Here is a 23,335-nt window from a genome sequence, read left to right on the forward strand (position 1 = left end):
CGGCTGCCCTCATCGTTAAGGCCATAAACTACAACGCCTTTATGGGGGCCTACATTCAGGCCTTGATGGAGGGGATTTCACCCATCATCCCTGACGTCCCAGATGAGGTCCAACGTCGCTTGGTGGAGATCCGCGATGAGGCCCACTCCATCGGGAGCTGGATCATCACCGCCTCCAGGAACGTCGCCGACTGCGCGGGTCATGGCATGGCATGGCTTTGCGCCGACATGCCTGGCTGAGGGGGTCAGACCTCAACGCCAACGTCAAATCGGCGATTGAAAAGATGCCCCTGGACGGTACCGGCCTTTTCCACGCCGACACTGACGAGCGTCTGAACCACAAGTTCAGAATGAAGGCTGCAGCTAAAAAGCACGGGATGTCGTCGACCCCCATCTCGCCCTTCAGAAGGAGGCACCATCCTTGGCCACCGCAAGGTCAGTCCCAGGGCTCTTTTTCTCAGGACCGACAGCAGCAGCAGCAGGGCTCACAGAGGCGCCGTTATCCCTCGCAGTCTTCCTCCTCCTCTGGCCGTCGTAATTTCCCGCCTCGGTACCGCAAGTCCCGCCGGCAGGACACCGACCAGGGGAAGAAGAGAGCCTGAAGGGACGCAGCGCACTTCGTTTCCCCTCCGCCCCTATTCTTTTTGGACATCCTGAGGCCCTTTGTTAACACCTGGGCCTCAATAACATCGGACTCGTGGGTTCTCAACATCGTCCGTAGGGGATATGCCCTCGAGTTCCAGGAGCTCCCTCCAACTGGAGCCTTTATGTCCACTCTCCCCTCGGACACCCTTCTCGACGAAGTGCGCACTCTACTGGAAAAAGGGGCAATCTCCCCTTTACCGCCCGAACAATGTTCTAGGCCTTTTTTCTCCAGGTACTTCACGGTACCGAAGGCGGATGGGGGCATCAGGCCCATCCTGGACTTGAGACAATTGAATCTGTTCCTTGAATACCGTCGCTTTCGAATGGTAACCTTGGCCTCCATTCTGCCTCTGCTCCATCAGGGCCTGTGGTTTGCAACCGTCGACCTGAAGGATGCCTACTTCCACATTGGGATCCGGGAGTCCCACCGAAGATTCCTCGCCTTCGCGGTGGGCTCCGCCTCGTACCACTACAACGTCCTCCCTTTCGGCCTTGCCACGGCACCGAGAGTCTTCACGAAGTGCATGGCACCGGTGGTAGCCTACCTTCATCAGAAAGGGTTCATGGTCTTCCCGTACCTGGACGACTGGCTGTTCGCTGCCGAATCCCAGAGAGAACTGCAGGAGGCACTCTCATTCGCCTTACGCCTTTTAGACTCCCTCGGTCTGGTCATCAACCGAGAAAAGTCCCATTTCACACCTTCCAGGCAGGTCAAGTTCATCGGGGCCATCCTCGACTCCGAAACATGCTCCACCTTTCTCCCTCCGGACCGTTTCCAGGCACTGACGACATCGATCGGGCCTTGCATCTCTCACAGAAGGGTGAGGGCCAGGGATGTCCAAGTCGCCCTGGGCCACATGGCATCAACGACGTTCGTCACACCATGGTCAAGACTCCGCCTTCGACCTCTTCAGTCCTGGTTCCTCTCGGCCTTCTCCCCGATGAAAGACCCTCCGTCCAAGTGGCTCACGGTACCGAGACCTGTAGCCGCTTCCCTCAGATGGTGGTTGGACCGCCGCAACGTGTGCATCGGAATGCCCTTTCATCAGCCTCAGCCCCAGCTGACTCTGACAACAGATGCATCCCTGGAGGGATGGGGCGCCCACCTGCTCGACCTGCTCGTCAAGGACAGGTGGTCCGCCCAAGACAAGCTCCTCCATATCAACGCTCTGGAAATGCTGGCAGTAGAGAAGGCACTGAGGGCATTCGAATCTGTTGTCACAGACAAGGTGGTCCTCCTGAGGACGGACAACACCACCGTGATGTACTACATCAACAAACAAGGAGGCACCAAGTCAAAGACCCTGCTCGACCTCACTCTCCGCATCTGGGACCGGTGCATCCAGAGGCATGTCCTCCTCCAGGCGATTCATCTTCCCGGAGAGGACAACGAGCTGGCGGATCGCCTGAGCAGATCCCCTTCGACGTGCCATGAGTGGAGGCTCCATCCCGAGACGGTCGGCGACCTCTTCGACCGGTGGGGAAATCCCCGGATCGACCTCTTCGCGACCAGTTGGAACAGCCACTGTCCCCAGTTCTGCTCCAGGAAGCGAATGGACGGATCCCTCGGAGACGCGTTCGCCTTCCTCTGGACGGGAGAGCTCCTCTACGCCTTCCCTCCATTCCCTCTCATCATCAGGGTGGTGTCCAAGATGACAACAGTCCGTTCGCATGCGATCCTGATCACCCCGTGGTGGCCGAGACAGCCCTGGTTCGCTTCTCTTCTCCACCTCTCCAAGAGATGCTTCCTCCGCCTCGATCCTCGCCCGGACCTGCTGTCGATCCAGGACGGACGGATTCTCCACCCGGACATCGAGAGCCTACCGCTGGTGGCCTGGAGGATACAGCTCTGACCGCCCTGCTGGAGGCGGTGAGGACGGTGATCCTGGCTGCAAGGAAGCCTTCCACCCAGTGGTCCTACGCCCTGAAATGGAGAAGGTTTAATCTCTTCCTTGATCAAAAGGGCTTGTCTCCTGCTCAGGTGTCCACTCCAGTGGTGCTGGAGTTTTTGATGGTGCTTTTGGATGAGGGGCTGTGCCTCGCATCCATCAAGTGCTATTTGTCTGCCATTTGTGCCAAGTACCAATTCGGGGGGAGGGCTTCCTTTTTTAGGGATCCCTTGGTAAAGGGGTTCCTTAAGGGATGTGCCAACCTGCATCCTCCTGTGTCGGTACCGGCGCCGGCTTGGAGCTTGGAGGCGGTACTGTCCGCACTCCAATCCAAGCCCTTTGAACCGATGGCCACGGCGGACTTGAGACTACTGACTTGGAAAACCGCCTTTCTTGTGGCCATCACTTCTGCCCGCCGTGCGGGCGAACTCTATGCCTTGCGGAGGGACCAGCCCTTCCTGAGGTTTCACAAGGACAAGGTGGTCCTGCGGACAGACATTACTTTCTTGCCTAAGGTTGTGTCTGCTTTCCACATGTGCCAGGACATTGTGTTGCCGACCCTCGCTTCCAATCCGACTTCGGATGCGGAGCGGAGCCTGCACTCTCTTGATGTCAGGAGAGCGCTGGCGTTTTACCTGGACAGAACTGCTGCCTCCAGTCGGTCCGAGAGACTTTTCCAATGCTACTCGGAGCCGAAGAAGGGGTTGCCTGTGTCTCCGCAGAGGTTTTCCAAATGGGTGGCCGGTACCATCCACCTCTGCTATGAACTCCTGGGCAAACCTCTCCCTGGCAGGGTTCGGTCCCACTCCACAAGGGCAGTGTCAGCATCCTCTGCATTCCTGTCGGGGATTCCCTTGGAGGATGTTTGCAAGGCTGCTATTTGGTCCCAACCTCTGACTTTTATCAAACATTATAGGTTGGACACCAGAGCCATTCGAGACGCAGCTTTTGGGAGGGCTGTGTTGGTTTCAGGGTTTCATTGATTGCACTACTGATGGTTGTGTTTCAGCATTTGTGTATATAATGCCTTTGCGTTTACATTCTGTTGAATGTTGGTTTGCACAATTTCAATGGGATGGGTCTTGCACGACCTTATCTCCCCTTCTCAGGTTTAGCAATGTTGTTGCTGTGTTTGGTTTGTGCAAGAACAAAAAGACTGACTCCTTTTATGGTTCAAGGTGTTTATTGTTGTAATAAATGTACCTTTGGTTTACCATAGCTTTGGTCTCAGGACACTCCCTCCGCCGCATACCTAAGCTTGTCAGTCTAAACCCATTTGTATGATTCGCAGAGACCATGAAGAAGAAGGACAGGTTGCTTACCTGTAACACTATTTCTTCGAGTGGTCATCTGCGAATACATACAAATCCCACCCGTCCGTCCCCTCAGTGTCCTGCTCTGATTGGCTCTTTCCATCGCCTGCTTGGCGGAAAAATTGCGGAACTGGGGAAAGAGCGGGAAGGCAGGGGCCTTATAACGGGTGGGCGGAGTTACCGCCAAAAAGTTTCTATATGTTGCAAAGTAAACTTTGCCCAGTGATTCCAGAAGGTTCCGAGCAGCACTGCGCAGGCGCAGTGAAACCCATTTGTATGTATTCGCAGATGACCACTCGAAGAAATACTGTTACAGGTAAGCAACCTGTCCATTTGTCTTCAAAATTTTATTCTTTCTGCCTCCTTCATTCCAAATATATCCCAACATTATGCTTTACCAGTCCGTGTGTGTGTGTGTTTTGTTGTTGTTAGCTGCCCATGGGTCAACCTTGACTCATGGTGCCTCTGTGGATGAGACCTCTCCCAGACCCCCTCCTCTCCCTCTCTGTTCAGCACCTTCAGGCTCAGGCCTGTGACCTCCCTGATTGAGTCTAGCAATCTGGTTTGTGGGCTTCTTCTCTTTCTGCCGCCTTCCATTTTTCCTAGCATCAGTGCCTTTTCTAATGAGTCTTTCCTTCTTATTGAGTGTCCAAAGTATGGCAACCTCAATTTAGTCATCCTGGCTTCCAGGAGGAGTTTGGGATTGATCTATTCTAGGACTTGTTTGTTTGTCTTTTTGGCCGCCCACAGTATCCTCAGCAGTCTTCTCTAGCACCACAAATCTCAAATGGGTTGATTTTTTTTTCTGTTTGCTTTCTTTACTGTTCAGCTCTCACATCTTCACATAGTGATACAGTGGTTTGGACAATCCTAACTTTAGTATTCAGTCTTATGTCTTTGCACTTTAGGATCCTGCCTAGTTCTTTCATAGCTGCCCTTCGCAAACCTAGTCTTCTTCTGATTTCTTGATTGCAGTCCCCACTCTGACCAATGTTTGATCCAAGATATGGAAATTCTTTGACTATTTCGATTTTATCATTATCTAGGATGAATTCATGTAGTTCTTTGTGGTCATTATTTTTGTTTTCTTAATATGCAGCATTACCTACCTTAGTACTTCCTTTGACTTGCTTTAGTAATTGTTCTAGGTCTTTGCTGTTGTTTTCTGCTAGTAGCATGGTGTCATCTGCATATCTTGGATTGTTAATGTTTCTTCCTCTAATCTTTACTCCTCCTACCTGAGTCAAGCCTGTTCTGCATATATTTATATATATATCTTAAATTAAATACACAACAGCTTTTTTGTAGTGCTGGATGATAATTCTGCAGTTCATAACAAGGCCAGGTTTTGTGAGATAACAGATAACAGTTCTTCAGTGAGTTTCATATGTGGAGTCATCCTGGGAAATGGGTATGTATGTGCCTTCACGTCAACTGTCAATTCATGGCAATCAATGGCAATCCCATTAATTTCATAGGGTATTTTTTAGGCAAGGAATACCCAGAGATGGTTTTGCCAGTTCTTTCCTCTGAAATATAGCTTAGAGCACCTGATATTCATTGATGACTGCCCAAAAACTAACCAGGACTAATCCTTCTTAGCTACCAAGATCAGACAAGATCTGGTGCCTTTAGAATATTTAGGCCCTTAGTCTTGGAAAATACCCTTATTCAAATACTGCAGCCACATAAAAGTTGTGAGAGGTTTTTGTGAGGGTCGGGGTAGATTTTCAAATTTACACCTTTCCATATATAATGTACCGGACAATGTGTATGTGATGTCAGTTTTCTGTGTCTCAGTCTAGAAATCAATATTTGTACACTGAAATGTTTTAATATTTAATTTTAAACAAAAATATATTATTAGCACCTGCCTGACTGCTTTGTTGTTTTTGTTTTTTTGGTATGTTAGTTGTGTTGTTTTACTTGTGTTAACCTTTCCCTATGAGGAATGACTCAGGGAGCTGGGGATGTTTAGCTTGGAGAAGAGAAGGTTAAGAGGTGATATGATAGCCCTGTTTAAATATTTGAAAGGATGTCATATTGAGGAGGGAGCAAGCTTGTTTTCTGCTGTTCCAGAGAACAGGACCCGGAACAATGGATGCAAGCTACAGGAAAAGAGATTCCACCTCAACATTAGGAAGAACATCCTGACAGTAAGGGCTGTCTGACAGTGGAACACACTCCCTCGGAGTGTAGTGGAGTCTCCTTCCTTAGAGGTCTTTAAGCAGAAGCTGGATGGCCATCTGCTGGGGATGCTTTGATTTGGATTTCCTGCATGGCAGGGGGTTGGACTGGATGGCCCTTGTGGTCTCTTTCAACTCTATGATTCTATGATTCTAACCACTTCTTATTCTTACTGCTAGCAGAAAAGCAAAATATAAATGTTGTAAAAATAATTAATTTCTATTTTTCGTTTTAATTTGTACAAATTGCTGACATATAATCCTCTAGATCTGCATTAATATCAAAGATGCTAAAATGTGTTACTGAATGGTAAGTTTATTTTCTGTATTATCCAGAGGATAATGGACAGAGTAATCTTACTCCAATAGACTGGTCATTGTACATCCTATGTCAAGATCTCAATAGTAATTATTTGGGCTGCCATAGACATAACATATGGTCGAAGCAGAGCTTCAAACATAGGATGGCCTGAGTCTAACTTTGAAGTCGCTTTGGGATCTACCATCCTTTTTGCTCAGAGAACGTAATTAAAAGCTATATTCTCTTGACAGTCTAAAGGAGATTATTCCCTTTCCCCCATTACTCCTCATGGCTATGCATGCTGGTTACCATTACTTCTGAAGAACGTGGAAGAATCTACCCCCAAATTGCTAGCCAGCCATGCTACATTCAACTCTAGTCAGTTTTCACTTCATAAAGTGAATTTCCCTTTCTCAGCAGTAAGCTGAATCCCAGCATGTGAACAAAATAATGCCATAATCAAAGGTAAAGGTGGAGCAATATATCTGACAGAACCTTTCAGTACTGAGATGCTGTGGGTGGTTGGCAGTCCGGAATATGGCAGCTAACTGAGGAGTAGGATAGTGACAGAAAATCAGTAATAGAGAAAATATGCCTCTCATTGCCATGAACAATACAAATCAGTCCAACCTCCACTCATGCAAAAGTCTGTGGGATTTCTTCATAGAATTTGGTAATTTGTTACAAGGAAGCTGGTCAAGACCTTGTTCAAAGAACATGGTCAAGAACTTGTTGTTACTGACAACAATGTCATGGTAAACCCATATGTTGTCACAATGATATCTTCTGTAAATAGAAATGGTGCAAGGCTTTCTTTCATTGAGAAAACATATCCAAATGTAGCCATGTTGGCCATACAGCAAAATACAATAACATCCAAAATCCATTAAACAGTGATACCTGTTCTGGGCTAACCAAAATGCATAAAATCCACGATGCAAGCTTTTGAAGCTCCACTGACTTCTTCATCAAGCGAGGTGTTAAAAATCATACAGAAGAAAGAAAAAAATGTCAATATTAGAGTCATAGGCCTACATTTTGACAATGTGTTTTTGTTTTTTCTTAATTAAGATGGAATGGAGGGATATCCATATGGTCAGAGATCACTAGCTTTACTCCATTCTTCTAGCTTTACTCCCTTTGAGATCCAGGCTTAAAAGTTTTCCAAATTCAACAGCATAGAAACTTCAAGAGAAATGCAATGTTCTCTGCTGAAGAAGGGGATGGATAGCCTTACATAGGTCAGAGGCAGCCTGGCTCTCAAAGGTGTGTGTGTGTGTGTGTCAGTGTCACTAACAAAGTTACACTTTTACTTCCTGGACTTTAAGACTCTATGGCGGGTTACAGATGGGCAGGGGAAGACGTCTTGAAGGTGTCTTCCCCGAATACGGAGCCTCCAGACCGCCCGCCCCGGGGGCGTGGCTAAGGTGGATGGGGCTTCCACACTGGGGGTAGTGAAGACGCCTCACCTGGGGCCGTTTCTTACCCGCAGCTTCCATACCGCCGCCTTGCAGGACACTGCAAAGAGAGAGGCAGCTTCCGCACAGGTGGCCAAAAACGCGGCTTTTTTTTTTCTTTTGCAGGCTGGCGGATGCGCAGCTGCGCAGCTGTGGCGGTCAGCACCGGCGGCAGAAAGCGTATGTGCACATTTAAAGCGCCCAGGCCCCTTTAAACTTTTCCCCCCGCCCTACCCAAGAACAAAGGTGGCCTCCTGCCAGCTGGTGATCAGCTGGTGTTGGCATCCTTGTCCACTTGCACGTTGCCAGTCTCACCGGCATCATGGATGCCTCCTCTCCTTTGGTCCCTGTGCTCTTGCTGAATCTGCAATGCACAGCCACAGCTGTCGCCGCTGCTACCACTGCCACTGCTGTCCCCCTGCCATCCCCCATCACCTCCCTTGTACATAAGTAAATATTTAAAGTTTTAGCGTTTTTTTATTGTTAGGTGAAAATGGCGCAGGAATGTGTGTAGGGGTTCACTTTAAATTCCAAACTTTCCACAATTCTAGCAGCGCATGCGTACATGTTGCTCTAGGGTTAGGGTTACGAGCATTAAAATAGAGTGCAGCTGTGCTGCAGCTTCCACATCTGCATGGCATCTGATGCTCTAGAGCCTCGGTGCAAACTGCGCATGTTCCAGGACCCCGACTTATTATGCAACGCAGCAGACACGGAGCTTTTAAATGGGCAACTTAAATTAGCGGCGTAACAATTCTGGCGTACCGGTGCAGCAGCTTATATACGGAGATGCGCACGTACGCCGCTTATCAAAAAGAAGCGGAAAAAAGCGGCACCTTTTTAATGCCGCTTCTTCCAGCTTGGGGCGTGCAGGCGGCGCATTCATGGCGGCATTCAGGTAAGGGCTGTCTAAAGGCTATACCTTCATGACGTCATGAGCACACCCCTTTTTGCCAGTCTGTAACCCGCCCAAGTCTCCCAGAGCCCATGTGGTCAAAAGAGAAGAGTGGACTCTACCTTCATGGATATTCCCACTCTTGATTTAAAATGCCCTTTGATTTCTTGGAACTTGTGGAAAAGGTCTCTTGTTCTTCTATTTTTGTTGTCACTTTGTTGTCACCTCCTATTTCTCTGCATCGATTATTATAGTGGATCTCCTTGTGCCTGCACACAAGTCATTTAACAGTTGCATTCAAGGTTCTGACTCTATTCCTGTCCTCTTTTATGTTTGCTTCTTATCTGTCCTTAACTGCTTGCAGAGTTTCATCTATCATCCATTGAGGTTTCTGTTTCTTTTTGGTTACAGATAGTGTCTTTTTGCATATCTTTATTCCCAGTTCTGATTCCCCATCAATTAGGCTCAACAGTGCAAATCTATTTTTCACATTATCTTTAAATTCTACAGGGATGTTTTTCAAGTTTTATTTTGGCATGATTCTTGGTTTAGTGTTCTTATTTTAGCTTTACTCTAAATTTTGATATTTGATATTGGTAATTTTTGATATTAGTAGTCATTAGTAGTCATTGATGTCAGGTGCTAAACTAATTTTAGGGTTCAGCACCTTGGATACTTTCTTTAAAGTTCCTTTAAGTCCATACTAAAGGCCTGCAGAGATTTTACCACCTGCTGAATCCTGGAGTTGGCATTAAAGATGTGTGCAGGGACTCTCAGCTGGAGCTTTATCTAGGTGCAAGAGAGTGTCTAACAACTTCTTCTCCATCTGGTATACTATATGACTATGCTAACAAGTGCCTGAGACAAAGCATTGCAGTATAGAATGCTTTGTCCTGCACACTGTTTTGGTCTGCAAGAATACTTTGTTTCTTTCCCCCTTCGCTATTGGGTTTCAGCTCCCCACACCCGACCTGCTTCCCATCACAGACAGCATCCCTTGACCAGTATATGTTCAGACCATATTGGACTGTTTTAGGGAGGGGAGTCTCCACTTAATGGAGTCCTTTCCCTGCAATTTTGGAAATGAAACTACAGTGGACTCTTGTTATATGCTGGGGTTTGGTTCCAAGATCCCCCGTGTATAACAAAATCTGTGTATGCTCAAGTCCCATTAAATATAATGACATAGCAAAATGGTGTTCCTTATAAAAAATGGAAAATCAAGGTTTGATATTTGAAATTTATACCTTTTTTTAACATTTTCAAACTGGATGCTTGAATCCATGAATAATAAAAAGGGTCGAACTGTACAAAATTGGAAGTTTCCTCATTCCTGTTGAAAACTTCCTTCTTGTGCTTATATTTTGTCCACACAAGAATTCAGGTTGGATCTGTACTGGATCTGAGACAAATGAACATTGATACCTGTAGTAGGGAAACTGTCGTATGAATTGGCTGCTACATTCCTATCAAGAAATGGGTCTTCAGGTTTGTGAATATAGCTTGAAACAGGTAAAAAACAGAGATGCACATGCAATTGGCAGGGTTCCATGCCTTTGGAAGAGATTGTAATGTTTCAGTATTTGCAGAAAAGGGGGGAAAGTCATAGAAGATGGTGATAACCATCAGTCAGGACAAAACCCTATTTTTTAAATTTTATCACACATTATCAACTACACAATACAGTAAATAAACATTACATTGTGAACATTATAAACAAAACAACCCCCCAGGCTGTCCCCCCTTACCCATCCACTCCTATTATAATATATTCACATTTAATAAACAGAAATATATTTAAACAAAGACAAACAATTAAACAGAAATGTCCCAGTATATTAAGGCGCCAGCTTATATTCTTATTCTTCAAACATATGCCTTTTTTGAAAAACAACTGATAAAACAGAAAAAGTTATACACACACGCACACACACAAATACACACATACTTATACATATACCCAGTATATAAACATATACATACGCACGCACGCACGCACACACGCACACACTCCCCTACACATACTAACCAGTCTTATCGTATAACACTTTTTAAGTTGCCTTCTTCTGCCATGTGATTATTTACAGTATTCACCATGGATAGTTATTATTCAATTAATCTTAAAACCCATCAGTCATCCCTTCACCTCATCAGTATTGCAGATACAATACAGGACACAACTGTATTCACATCACTTTCATGCCTACAAAGTTCTGTTGCCAGTAACAACCTAGCCTGTTCCTCAGTGGCTTGTCTTCTAAATATGTATAGCTTAGAACTGATAGTAACCTGGATGAGACCAAAAAAGGACCACTCTAAAGGTGTTTCACCACTAGCACTAGCTGTTTACTAATGTACTTGGAGTAAGCAGATAAAGGTTGAATTGGCATGGCCCAACCTTGATGACTAAAATAATTACAATTTAGGGAAGTATGGCTGCATGCATCTGCCAGTCTGCATTAATACAGAAGAAAGAACAACAGAAAATTGTGGTTGTAAGCAATAAAGCTGTAGTGGTAGTAGTAGCAGTAGGAATAGTAAATAATAATGACAAATAGTGACATTAAATAATATAGTAATATAATGTAATATATAATAGTATAATATGGCTGAGACACCCATGTATTGTGATATAACCAAGATGTCACCTATTGAATTTGATTTGTTTATTCTTTTTATCTTTTTTCCTTTTTTTCTTTATAGTAAAACAAAAATCTATGTTGATAACAATGTCAGAAACACAATTCTGTTTACAGTATCTGAATTATTTAGTGTATACTATATATTTTAACAAACATAATTTACATTATATGTATACATTTAGTAGCTTTACTTACAAAGGCTACTTCTACTCTGTATTATTTACCAGTATTTTAAAAATGATCTAAATACAGTACCCAGTGTTACCAGATTCTTTCGGATCTTGGAAGGCAACAAGGGTCAGTCCTAGTCAGTGCTTGGATAGGAAATAGCCAACAAAATACCAAAACCACTTCAGCATGTTCCCTGCCTAAGAAAACCCTATAAAATTAATGGGGTTGCCAGGCTACTTGCAGACATGGTCTCACACACAGAGAAATGCAATGGTTTATCACTGTTTCAGTAATTTGAATCTAGCAAATTTATAATTTGTTTATTTTGGTGTGTTCATAGATAGATAATGAATACTAAATTAGAACTATTATATAAGTATAAACAATTTTTTATTTTAATAAATAAATACCAGATGTTATATAGGCTATATTTCAGAGGAAGGATCTGGCAAAACCACCTCTTGAGAATTCCTTGCCTAAGAAAACCCCATGAAATGCATACATACAGTCATATGTACAAACACAAAATACCAACAGTTTCTTCAACCTCTAAAGCTACAAAATTAGCAATAGCAGCTTCATTTATATACTGCTTCATACCACACTAAGCAGTCTCTAAACGGTTTACAACTGTAAGCTAATTGCCCCCAACGAGCTGGATGCACATTTTAACGACCTCTGAAGGATGCAAGGCTGAGACGATGCTGAGCCCCTGGCTAGGATTGAACTCACAACCTTGTGATTTGTGAGTGAGCGGCTGCAGTACTGTCATTTAATCACTGCAACACCACCGCTCCTGGTTAGCATTGTGTGCATATGATGTGAAAAAATGCAAATATAAAAAGCAACAAAATGGCTGCCATGTTTCTGTGGAGCCTTTGTTGGAAGTTGTGCAATATTTCAAAATGCCTGTGCATCTGAAATTGAGTATCTATAATCCTAGAAAAGGGGCATTTCTAATCACAATTTGCAATGTTTATGTCAATAATTTCAGTCAGTACCAACAATCTTGATGTCTAGTCTTGCTTTTATCATAGCATCTTATCCAGTCTTGTCTGACACAGCACACACACAATGCTTTTTATTCCGAAATATTTTCTCCAGAGGTCTTGATGTGTCCTTTTTTGTTGTTATTTTCATCTTTCTTTCTCTCCTGGGTGAATTGCATAAAGAATCCTATCTAACTGTCCTGTACTGGTTATCATCTTTCTCTCTTCTTTTATACTGCTGCATTGATGTACTTGGTGTGTGATGGAAAAAATATATAGAATGAATCAGTGGTGGAACTAATGGAATATTTAATTCTGAATGGCATTTCTTGCCCAATAAACTAAAATGATTAAAAAGAAGCAACTGACTCTAGATACTGGTCTAACAATGAACAACTGCCAATGAACTTTTAAAGTTAAGATGTTTAAATTCAAACAATGATGATTGTTCCAGTAAGGGGATTGGGAAATAGTAATAATAGCCAGACTTTTAAGATAATGTGAACAATTTTTAAAGAGTTTTTTTTAAGTCATTTGATTTAAACCAATTAATCTGTTCTTAAGGGCCTTAGACATGTATCATTTGGATTTCTGCAACACTGTAGGTCCTGCTTATGTAATAAGAAAATACTGTATATTGAAGGTATTGGCGTTGAATTATGTGCTCTCTTCCATTTTAATACAATTCTGTCTTGGCTTTGTCCACGACTCTCCAATGCATCCAAAATTCACTCAGTGTTGTAGACAGAACTTGCCCCATTGAGGAAGTGTTGATATAATTGATGAGTAAATATTGTTTTGCTCTACTACAGCTTGTATCTTCCTTCCTCCCACTCCCAATATTTGCTTCTTCGGTACTTTCTAAATGCTTAATATCCTGGGATGTTTAGTGATGTGTTTCCATAGAAGCTAATTGTTAGGCAGTGGTCCCTAAATCTTCTGAATGGCCAAGACTGAAGCCTAACTTCAGGGGGAATCTAGCAGAAACTTGTATGTCTCTACTCGCAGTATACCACACTCCTATCCCCTATATATGAAGCCAGAAATCGTGAAATAAACATTTATGTTTTAATTCAGAAAGTGCAATTTCTAGATTTCTGAAATTATTCTACAGCCCACAGGGCTTCTATAATGTCCCCCCCCCCCCATCCATTTTATTTAGCTATGTCTTTTAAATTTTTTAACCAATATCCAGCTCAATGAAAGCTATACAGAGGTTTGCTGTGTACTTTGTAACCTTTGGCTGATCCTAGAGAAGGTATTGTTCTACCTGTGTTTCTATATTTTCAAAATTCCAGTTCATTGGTGCCTTTTAACTTCTTTTAATGCCTTTACATTTTGTAGCGGCATATCACACGACTCTATTATAGTTCTATAATCCACTTTAATTGTCATGGCAACATCTTGTGGAATCCTGGGATATGCAGTTTAAAGAGGGGCATTTCAAGTTGTAGCCAGAGACCTCTTTCACATCATTCAAGTTCAATCTCCAGAATTTCAGAGCATGTTGCCATGGCACTTAAAGTGGAATATAGCACTATAATAGTGTAGTGTGATAAGGATGCCATTGCCTTATTTGTATTTTGAACTGAACAGAATGGTATGTAGTGTTGGTGGGATGTTTGTACAAAGGATCCTAATTTAATTACACAAGGACACTGTCTTTGTTCTAAAGAAAGGTCGGTGCTAGCAACTCACTACCCAGAATGTTGCTTGCTTTTGACACTAGCTTGTAATTGGAATAGGTGTATGGCTTTGGGAAAATAAATTTCCTAAATACTATCAAGTGCAATTTGTAAATTATCCTCAGCTTTTTGTGCTCATGGGCTTGCAGCCTGGACCCATCTCTACATAGATTTCTGTACCCAGTGTAGTCTTCTCACCACCACCCATGCTTGCACTCTGTTAAAGATGCTATATCAACCTAAAAAGAGAGCCAGCATGGCATAGTAGTTTGAGTGTTGGACTACAACTCTGGAGACCAGGGTTTGATTCCCAGCCCAGCCATTAGACCACTGGGTGACCTTGAGCAAATCACCTGCTCTTAGTTTCAGGGGAAGGCAATGGCAAATCTCCTCTGAACAAACCTTTCCAAGAAAACCTTATGATAGGGTCACCATAAATTGGTAATGACTTGAAGGCACACAGCAAAAACAACAATTCCACCTAAAGATTATGTATCCCAGATGGCAGCATAGAGAAGGTAAAATTCACTGCCATTTTCAAGTTAGGTGATTGCCATATTCACATGTTCATCCTAATGGATAGGGTTACTGTATTCCAGAATTGTTGTGTTGGACGTTGCCCAAGAGTCTACATTATGCACGTATCTGTGTGGATGAGAGGACTACAGGATGGGTTCATTGGGAATGAGAGGGGTCATTCACATGTCTTTTTTTTTTTTACCAGAACAATGCGAATATCCTCACTCATGCATTCCGGGTTTGTTATTTATACTTTGAAATGGCATCGATCCACATCTTTATGGGATTTTAGTAGGAAAGGAGGTGGGGGGATCCACTGCTCTTGGTCTTGTCCTGAGCGGGAGGACATGCTGCTTTAGTCTTGGGGAGTCCCCGAAAGCCACCTGTTGGAACTAGTTGTGCAAGGAAAGAGGAAGAGGAGGAGTATTTCCTCATAAAGCCAACCAGATGGATCCATAGCCCACTAATGAATCAATGATGCAAATGTATTCGGAACCTGTTCAAGGTGTGCTGAGTTTAATCTGGGTCTGTTTGCATAGTTATCTACACTGCCGACGATGCAAATCTTTTAAAAAAAACTTCCTGGGTTCATTTGCGTTTTCATAAATAGTTTTTTGGTAGCCCACCCTCACTCCCCCCAAAAAACTTGATTCAGGTGCATTCAAGGTGTGTGTGATCAACAGGGATTCAACCCATATTCAATCTGGATTATTTTCATCATGTGCATAAACCCAGAGAGAGAAGAGGCAGGGCCAATCAGTGGAATACAGTCGGCGCTTCTTATACACGGATTTTTTATACACGGATTCAAGCATACACGGTTTGAAAATGTTCCAAAAAAGTATAAATTTACCTTGATTTTCCATTTTTTCTAAGGGACACCATTTTGCTATGTCACTATATTTAATGAGACTTGAGCATACACGGATTTTGTTATACATGGGGGATCTTGGAACCAAACACCAGCGTATAACAAGGGTCCACTGTATTACAAAACACATTCTAAGAGTGCTTAAAGCACAGCCAAGAGCCTTGGTTGCCCCAGTGGAATTTTTTAAATCCTTCTTCCCCTGCTACTTGGAACACAGAACCCCTAAAACTATAGGAAACCACTTTTGCAACTCCCCTCAGTGTCAAAAAGACTGGCCTAGTGCTTGAGAAGAGTATGTTGAAACATCCTTGTGTGTTAGTGCCATAATTCTTTGGGATCCTGGATCCAGGTTGGAAGTAAATCCTCTAGAAACTATGGGACGTATTTTCAGGAAATGTGAGAGATTTAGAAAGAAGTTTGGTAGATGTAACATGAAGATGATTCACACTGCTGTCATCTTTAATCATTCTCCATTATAGCGCTCTTTTTCTCCTTGTTTGTCATCCATCACCAAATTAGAGTAATAGCAGAAAATGCCTAAAATGTTCCTGCTCCTTGGCGAGGTTGGATTACTTTTTAAAACACATTTCATGGGTCAATTCAGCATGCCTTTGGTGCAGTGTGCCTGTCTCCTTCCCCTGCACTCTCAATTGCTGTGAAACACCTAGAAGAGACTATTGGCTTTGTAGATCTGTTTTTGAGGAAGAAAAAAAGAAAATGGAATAGTGCAGATATGGTGCTGGAAGATGCTGATGTTGTAATTCTGCCCATAGATTTAAACATCTTCTCTCCTCTTATTTAAAAATAAGAGGAGAAAAGATCCAGGAAGCCAGGGCCTGCTGGGCACGGCATAACTTTGGGTTCTTAACATTTAGGGCAAGTTTCAATTGGTTTTATTGTGTTGCACTGTCACCCAAATGAATGTAGATAGCAGCAATCATAGCCACATAAGTTAATGGTACCTGTGAAAGACAGATAAGAAACTCCCACTGGGTACATAATAGGGGCATATGTATTTGGTAACCTGACACCAAAAATGGCTGCTAGCCTTTGCAGCTATTTAGTTTTAGTTTGAGAACAATATCTTGTGGACAAATATATATATATATATATATATATATATATATATATATATATATATATATTTACTTTCTTACTGTAAATGTTCCTTGGACTAAAAGGAGAGTTTTTTCATTGCTAACAGGCTTTTTTAAAAAAAATCAAACTATATGCTTGAGATCTGTAGTGTTTTGGGTTTCAGATTTTTTTTGGATTTTGGAATATTTGCATGCACATAATGAGATATTTTGGACATGGGACTCAAGTCTAAACATGAAATTCATTTATGTGTCCTGTATATCTTATATACATAGCCTGCAGGTAATTTTATACACAGCGTTTTTGATAATATTGTGCATGAAACTGTTACAGTCCGCAGATACCAGAAAGGAAACTCCAGGCAAGGTCCACGATCCAGATGGATTTATTGCATGCAATGGCGCAGAGGAATTGATTCTGCCAATTGTGTCACGAGCACCTTTGGGTGCAGCTTTTTATTACATTGCATTCTATACATAAGTTTCATTTCTCTTGCATGCAATGCTGCACATTTCGTTTCTTGTATGTGCTGCAAGCTATTATTATTATTATTATTATTATTATTATTATTATTATTATTACATTACTGGGACCTTCCGGGTACCCTCACAAAACAACATTTGTGTACATTGAACCATCAGAAGGCAAAGATGATACCATCTCAGCCCCTCATGTGGACAATTTTGGAGTATGTTGGATTTTGAAATACCGGATGAGAGAGACTCAACCTGTAGTACTGTATTGTAGATTAGAGCTGTGGAAGCTTTGACTTTTCACATGGTTTGGCATTCAGCTCCCACCATCCCCACTCAGCATGGCCAATGGTAAAGAATTGTTGCAGGGCCAAAGGTTCCCAATTCCCATTGTAAAATGAAATAATTCTAAACCATATTTGGGTTCATTGTTCCAGATATTCAACACCAATGTGAAATGGACACAGTTCTAAAATCTTGGGCTGCAAAATACTTCTTAGGCTCAATTGTAGCGTTGTGATTTATTGTAGTGCCTGAGAAGCTGCACTGTGAACTTCGAAGGCTCTAGTTCAGCCTGGTTTCCACACTGCAGAAATAAAGCGCTTCGACGCCACTTTAACTGCCATGACTCTATCCTGTGGAATACTGGGATTTGTAGTTTGGTGAGGTTTTAAGCATGGTATGTCAGAGAGCCCTGGTGTCTCACCAAACAATAAATCCTAGGATTCCAAAGGACTGAGTCATTGCAGTTAAAGTGATATCAAACTGCATTATTTCTGCAGTGTGGCAACAACCTCTAAGTCTCATGAATTTATTCTCTCAGCCTCATCAGCCAAATGGGGATAATACTACTGACCTGCCTCATAGGACTTTTGTAAAGACCGTTGAGAATGTTCTGTGAAACTTTTGGACCAGGATTATTTCCACGATAGCATCAGCTACATTTTGAAGGCCTTTATCCTCAGTCCTGAGATTTGATTCTCTAGTAAACAGATCATTAGAATAGCAAATGATTAATGTTGCACTGTCTTGGCATTTGGGCATTATATGCAGTGCAAATATTTTGGTATATGATGCCACTTTGGTGCTCTTATAAAATGAATCCATCTTGCTACAGTTCTTTTGGGGCACAGTCCTGGAACTTAATGCTGTACCTTGATTAATATGTCTGTAATGATTATTAAAAGATTTCTGTAAAGAGTCAGTGAAGTGTGAAATCTATAGTAAACTCATGGGATATAATATAATTCTTTTCTAGTTAGCGTGACTAGCATATGATTTTCCATTTGTATAATTAAAAGGCTTGGAAAGTAATTGCAATAAGAGACTGACTCTTGGGACAAAAAGAAAGGGGGAAGGTTCTTTATTTATTGCTAATTGAGAATTTTTCAGCCATGGGGACTTGTTAAAATATTGTTGTACTGTAGCTAAGACTTACTGTATTACAGATAAAATTATATTTTATTAAATATATGTGAATATTGATTTATACATTTTTGTACTTAGTTCTTGGATATGGAGGATTATTGAATGGACTTAAGTCATTTTAAGGTTTTAAGAAATTTTGTAGGAAATAGAATTTCTATTAATCCAGTATGGAAATATGATTACTGTTCTGGATATTAGCACAGACCTTTCTGAGTCACACCAATGCCTGAATAGTTCAGTATTCTAGGTTTTTTACAACCATATGAGTGGATACTCACAAAATAAAATGCCATTGACACCCTGTTCCAGTTTCTTTCTTCTGTACGGTTATTGGAAGCAGACTATCTTAGACAGTTCAGCTGGTATTTAGCTAATGTGCTTGTAGATACTATTAGATATTAGCATTAGGTATTTAAGCTAATGGTGCACTTTTCAAAATTCAGATGAAACCACGTAGACTGATTTTTGGTTAAAGAGGTCAGTGGGTTGGATGCAGACTAGGACTTCATCTACACTACAGAATTAATACAGTTTGACACCACTTTAACTGCTATGGCTCAGTGCTGTTGAATTCTGGAATTTGCAGTTTCATGAGATATTTAGACTTCTCTATGAGAGAAGTCCGATGCCACAACAAACTACAAATCTAAGATTTCATGACAGTTAAAGCACTGTCAAGCTGCATTAATTTTGCAGTGTGTCACCTGCCTTTGAAACAATTATAAAATGTATGCGTACGCTCCTTCAAGTCGCCTGTTAACTTACGGCGACCCATGAATTTCATAGGGTTTTCTTAGGCAAGAAATACTCAGAAGTGGACTTGCCAGTTCCTTCCTCTGAAATATAGCCTACATTATCTAGTATGCATTAGCTGTCTCCCATCCAAGTATTAACCAGGGCTGACCCTGTTTAATTTCCAAGATCAAATTGAATTGGGTGTCTTTAGGGTATTTCGACCCTAGCTTTTATAATAGAAATTCAGTGAATGTATTCTAACTGTGAAGAGCCAGTGTGGTGTAGTGGTTTGAAAAATGGACTAGGTTTAGGATTCTAGAGACCAGGTTTCAAATCCTGGCTTGGCCATGTAATCCAACTGGGTGAGCCTGAATAAGCCACACTCTCTCAGCCTCAGAGGATGGCAATAGCATCCCTCCTCTGAAGAAACTTGCCAAGAAACCCCATGATATGTTCATTTTGGAGTTGTCATAAGTCAGAAATGGCTTGAAGACACACAGCAACGATTCTACTGTGAATAAGTGCCAGACCCTAGTTACCAATAAGTGACACTTTGGCAAAAGCTCTGCCTATGTGTTGTAAACCAGTAGATCTCAGTATAAAGTCCCTGGGTGTTCTGGAGGTCTAGCCCTCATCATCTTCAGCCATCATAACCAGTGGCCAAGGATAGTGGTACTTGTAGTCCAGTATCACCCTGGGATCAGAGATTGGGAACCATCAGTGTAAACCACAGGCTGGCTTCCTCAGTATTTGCAGAGAAACCTTTCTACACATGGCTTCATTTTAATGTCAGACTTCATAGCATTTCAGTGGCTAGTCTTAGATCTGAGGAGGCCTCATAGCCTTCATTATAGATGAACTTTGGTACAGGAATTCAAATGGTATCCAAAAAGAATGCAAAGTATTGTCCTATATTTTCCTATGTGTAAAATATGGGCAGACAGAAAGAAAAGAGAGATAGAAATGAAGTATTTCACCCCCTATATACTGTGCGAACCTTCCCCATCCTAGCACTTTCTAGATGTTTAGGACTACACCTTTATTATTCTCCTACAGCATGGCCAATGGAAATAGTAGTGCAGAATCTCTGGAAGGTGTCAAAGTTGAGAGAGGCAGCACATTGGACATTGATAGAACTATTATATTTATATAAACACAGAGAGAATCTAACATTTGAGGATGTGAAAACAGCAGCTCCCTGAAATTTTGGATTGTGGGTGGAATTGAATTCATTGTTAGATATTTTGTTTGAAATACATATATTGGCCCAGTGATATTACTGTTTTTTTCAGATATGTAAAATATTTCAAAGCTTTCTACTAGGTCAAATAACCCTCCTAAGATGTCTTCCTAGGATGTGTTAAAGTACAATTAGTCATTAAAATAAATGAAAATAAGTACCATCACATCATATCTTAAAACTAGGACACAGTTATACAAGTGGGCCAAAGTATAAAAATAGCAGAACTTTGTGGCATAAAAATAATTAAAACTAGAGGAGCCTCAAGACCTTAAAATACAATTTAAATCAGTAAATCGTCTTCTGCTACCATTCTATGATGGCTTGGCTAAACAGAAGCAAATAAATAAATAAATAAATAAATATCCAAAAAGCAAAGCCTGATTTTGCCATCATGTATAAGGAACACCATTTTACTTCCCACTGTATATAATGGGACTTGAGTATCCGTGGATTTTGGTATCCAAGGAGGGTTCTGGAACCAAACCCCAGCAAATACCAAGGGCCCACTGTATATGTAAACTTGTCTCACTTATTGATTTAAATGGGTTAAGGCATCCTTAATCCTTATGCTGAATGACAACAGCATAAAAGTCATTTATGAGAAACATAGGGCCAAAACAGACCAGCAAAAACTGCTGGCTTCAGGGTGGCGTGCCATATGCACACCGCACACCCCAATGCCACCACCAAGCTGGCATTACACCACCCTGCTGACCACAAAGCAGGAGGCATTACGGCATTTCTGGAGCATGGCATTTACACACACCAGGCCGCAGTAACATGGAAAAAATGTCGCTGTAGTGTAAAGGGCGCCTTTTTCCCACCCCCCAAAGAATGGCTTTTCGAGCCAGAAAAACACTGAATTTGGGGGGGGGGGGTTGGCGCAATCCCGATGTGGTGCTCAAAGGCACAGCATTAAGCCACCCCTTTACAGCCATCTGTTTTGGCCCTCGATCTGGAGGGTTTTCTGACTAAAGTGTGATTCCAATGTATCACCAGTATGGGTACAACTGTGTCACATGGCTACAGGAGTATTTGTGACTACAGGATTGAGGGTATTCCTCAGTGCAAAAACACCTAAAGTGAGAAAAGCCATGTTCACATTAAAAATTCAGATTTATACTCTCGTATATGTCAAGAAATTTATGCCCGAAAATTGACCCTTAAATCCCAGGTTGACTTATTTTTGGATCAGTATGGTAATGTGATAGCAGCTCTTTGAGATTTCCCCATACAGTCAGGAGAGCAGTTTCTTTCTCTTTTGAGCCAAGCAGAAAGTGATTAATTGCTTTTAAACAAACAGAGTCCCTCTCCCACCCGCTCTGCTGCTGTTTGGGGAGTGAAGGATTAAATGAAAGCTGAAACAAAAAGCCTCAATTTAAATGCCTCTTGCCATGGGCACACATACACACACTGAAGGAGCTCCAAGTTTTACCCTCAACTTATGGTAGAATCCATAATTTTGACCCCAAAACCTGCCCTTGACTTATACATGAGGTCAACATATAGTGGGGTATATGTGATACTTTAAACAGACTGCATGAAAAAAAATCTTGCAAAAAATATAATAAAAATAACTAAAACTATTTTATGTCTTTAAAATACTTTTTTTTTTTTTTTTGGTCTTCTAAAATTTTGTGCATGGCAGGTGCCTAACATTTGGAGGCCATTGTTTATATTACAGCTCTTCGGATCACAGTGCCATAAAGTGCTTACTTTGTAGGTTTAGATGTAAATGATTTCTATAACAAAATACGAATCAGAAGAATAAAATACCCCTGTGTGGTTGGGTATGGGTTCATTCTAGAGCTTGCAATAACTTTGAAATTAACCAAGACGTAACTTAGTTCCAACTTGACTTAACAAATACTGTCTTTACTGCTTTTACAGTTTAACTGTGATATTTTAGTTACTTTTATAGTTATGGCTAACTAAACATAGCTCAAATGCTGGCTTGTGGTCTGTTGTGGGTATTCAGATGGTAACTATATGGATGAGAGGCAAGTAACTGTTATACTGCAGGTCCAATGGCTTGTAACATTCAAGTATCTTTTAAAGTACCGTAGTCCAAAGTAACTATTTTAATTACTTTTGAAGAATGGAAAAAGTAAATAGTTACTTCCACAACTTTAACAGTAACTAACTCCTTCAGGAGGATGGCTTTGGGTGAAGACTAATTGATTTTTACAAGTAAATTTCCCAGCTATGCTAATGTGAGTAGGATTTTCTCCACCTCAATTCAGTTTTCTGTTTTACGTGAACAGGAGAAAAGATGCTTACTGTGCAGGGAAGGGCCTTTGATATTTGCAAGCCAGAGAATCAGTACCATTGAGATAATTTACTTGATGGATTAATGAAAGGTCATGAGGGTTAACACTGGTGGGTGGAATGACCTTAGTTAACTATTTAACCTAAAATAGCAGTTTGTCATTTAATGGCTACGATCTATTATGGTAGGCCTTTGTCCATTCCTTTTTGCGGTTTAGTTATCATGCCCTGAAAAGATCCCCCTTTTGCCTATTTACCTTTGATTTTAAATTGATATTTTGCAGCATTAAAAAGGAAAAACATTTGAAGACTGTCATTATAAAGCAGACTTTCTTGGCATTAGGTTCTATAGAGAGCTTACGGGGAGGTAAATGAGCTGAGAAGGTTGTAAAAGTGTCACAAAAGTTATCAGTGATTTAAGTGAAAGCCTTTGGGTTTTTCAATTGTTTTTCACCAGTGGTAGCACTCTGCTGCCTTGTTATGCATATTTAAAAAACAACAATAACCATGGTTAATTGCTGATTTGTA

General features: G+C 41.8%; 1 protein-coding gene across 1 annotated transcript in view; it reads left to right on the plus strand.

Annotated features, from left to right (window-relative positions):
- Nucleotides 1-211: 211 nt before the first annotated feature.
- LOC149319179 (citramalyl-CoA lyase, mitochondrial-like) overlaps nucleotides 212-23,335 on the plus strand; it is a 131,267-nt gene continuing 108,143 nt past the window's right edge. Inside the window, exon 1 of the mRNA XM_089508400.1 lies at nucleotides 212-434. Within this exon, the coding sequence (XP_089364526.1) occupies nucleotides 212-434 (223 nt within the window). The remainder of the gene's footprint in view (nucleotides 435-23,335) is intronic.

Source organism: Sceloporus occidentalis, unplaced genomic scaffold (assembly GCF_023333645.1).
Source record: "Sceloporus occidentalis isolate IW3139 unplaced genomic scaffold, rSceOcc1.0.p SCAF_2, whole genome shotgun sequence".
NCBI classification, from domain to species: Eukaryota; Metazoa; Chordata; class Lepidosauria; order Squamata; family Phrynosomatidae; genus Sceloporus; species Sceloporus occidentalis.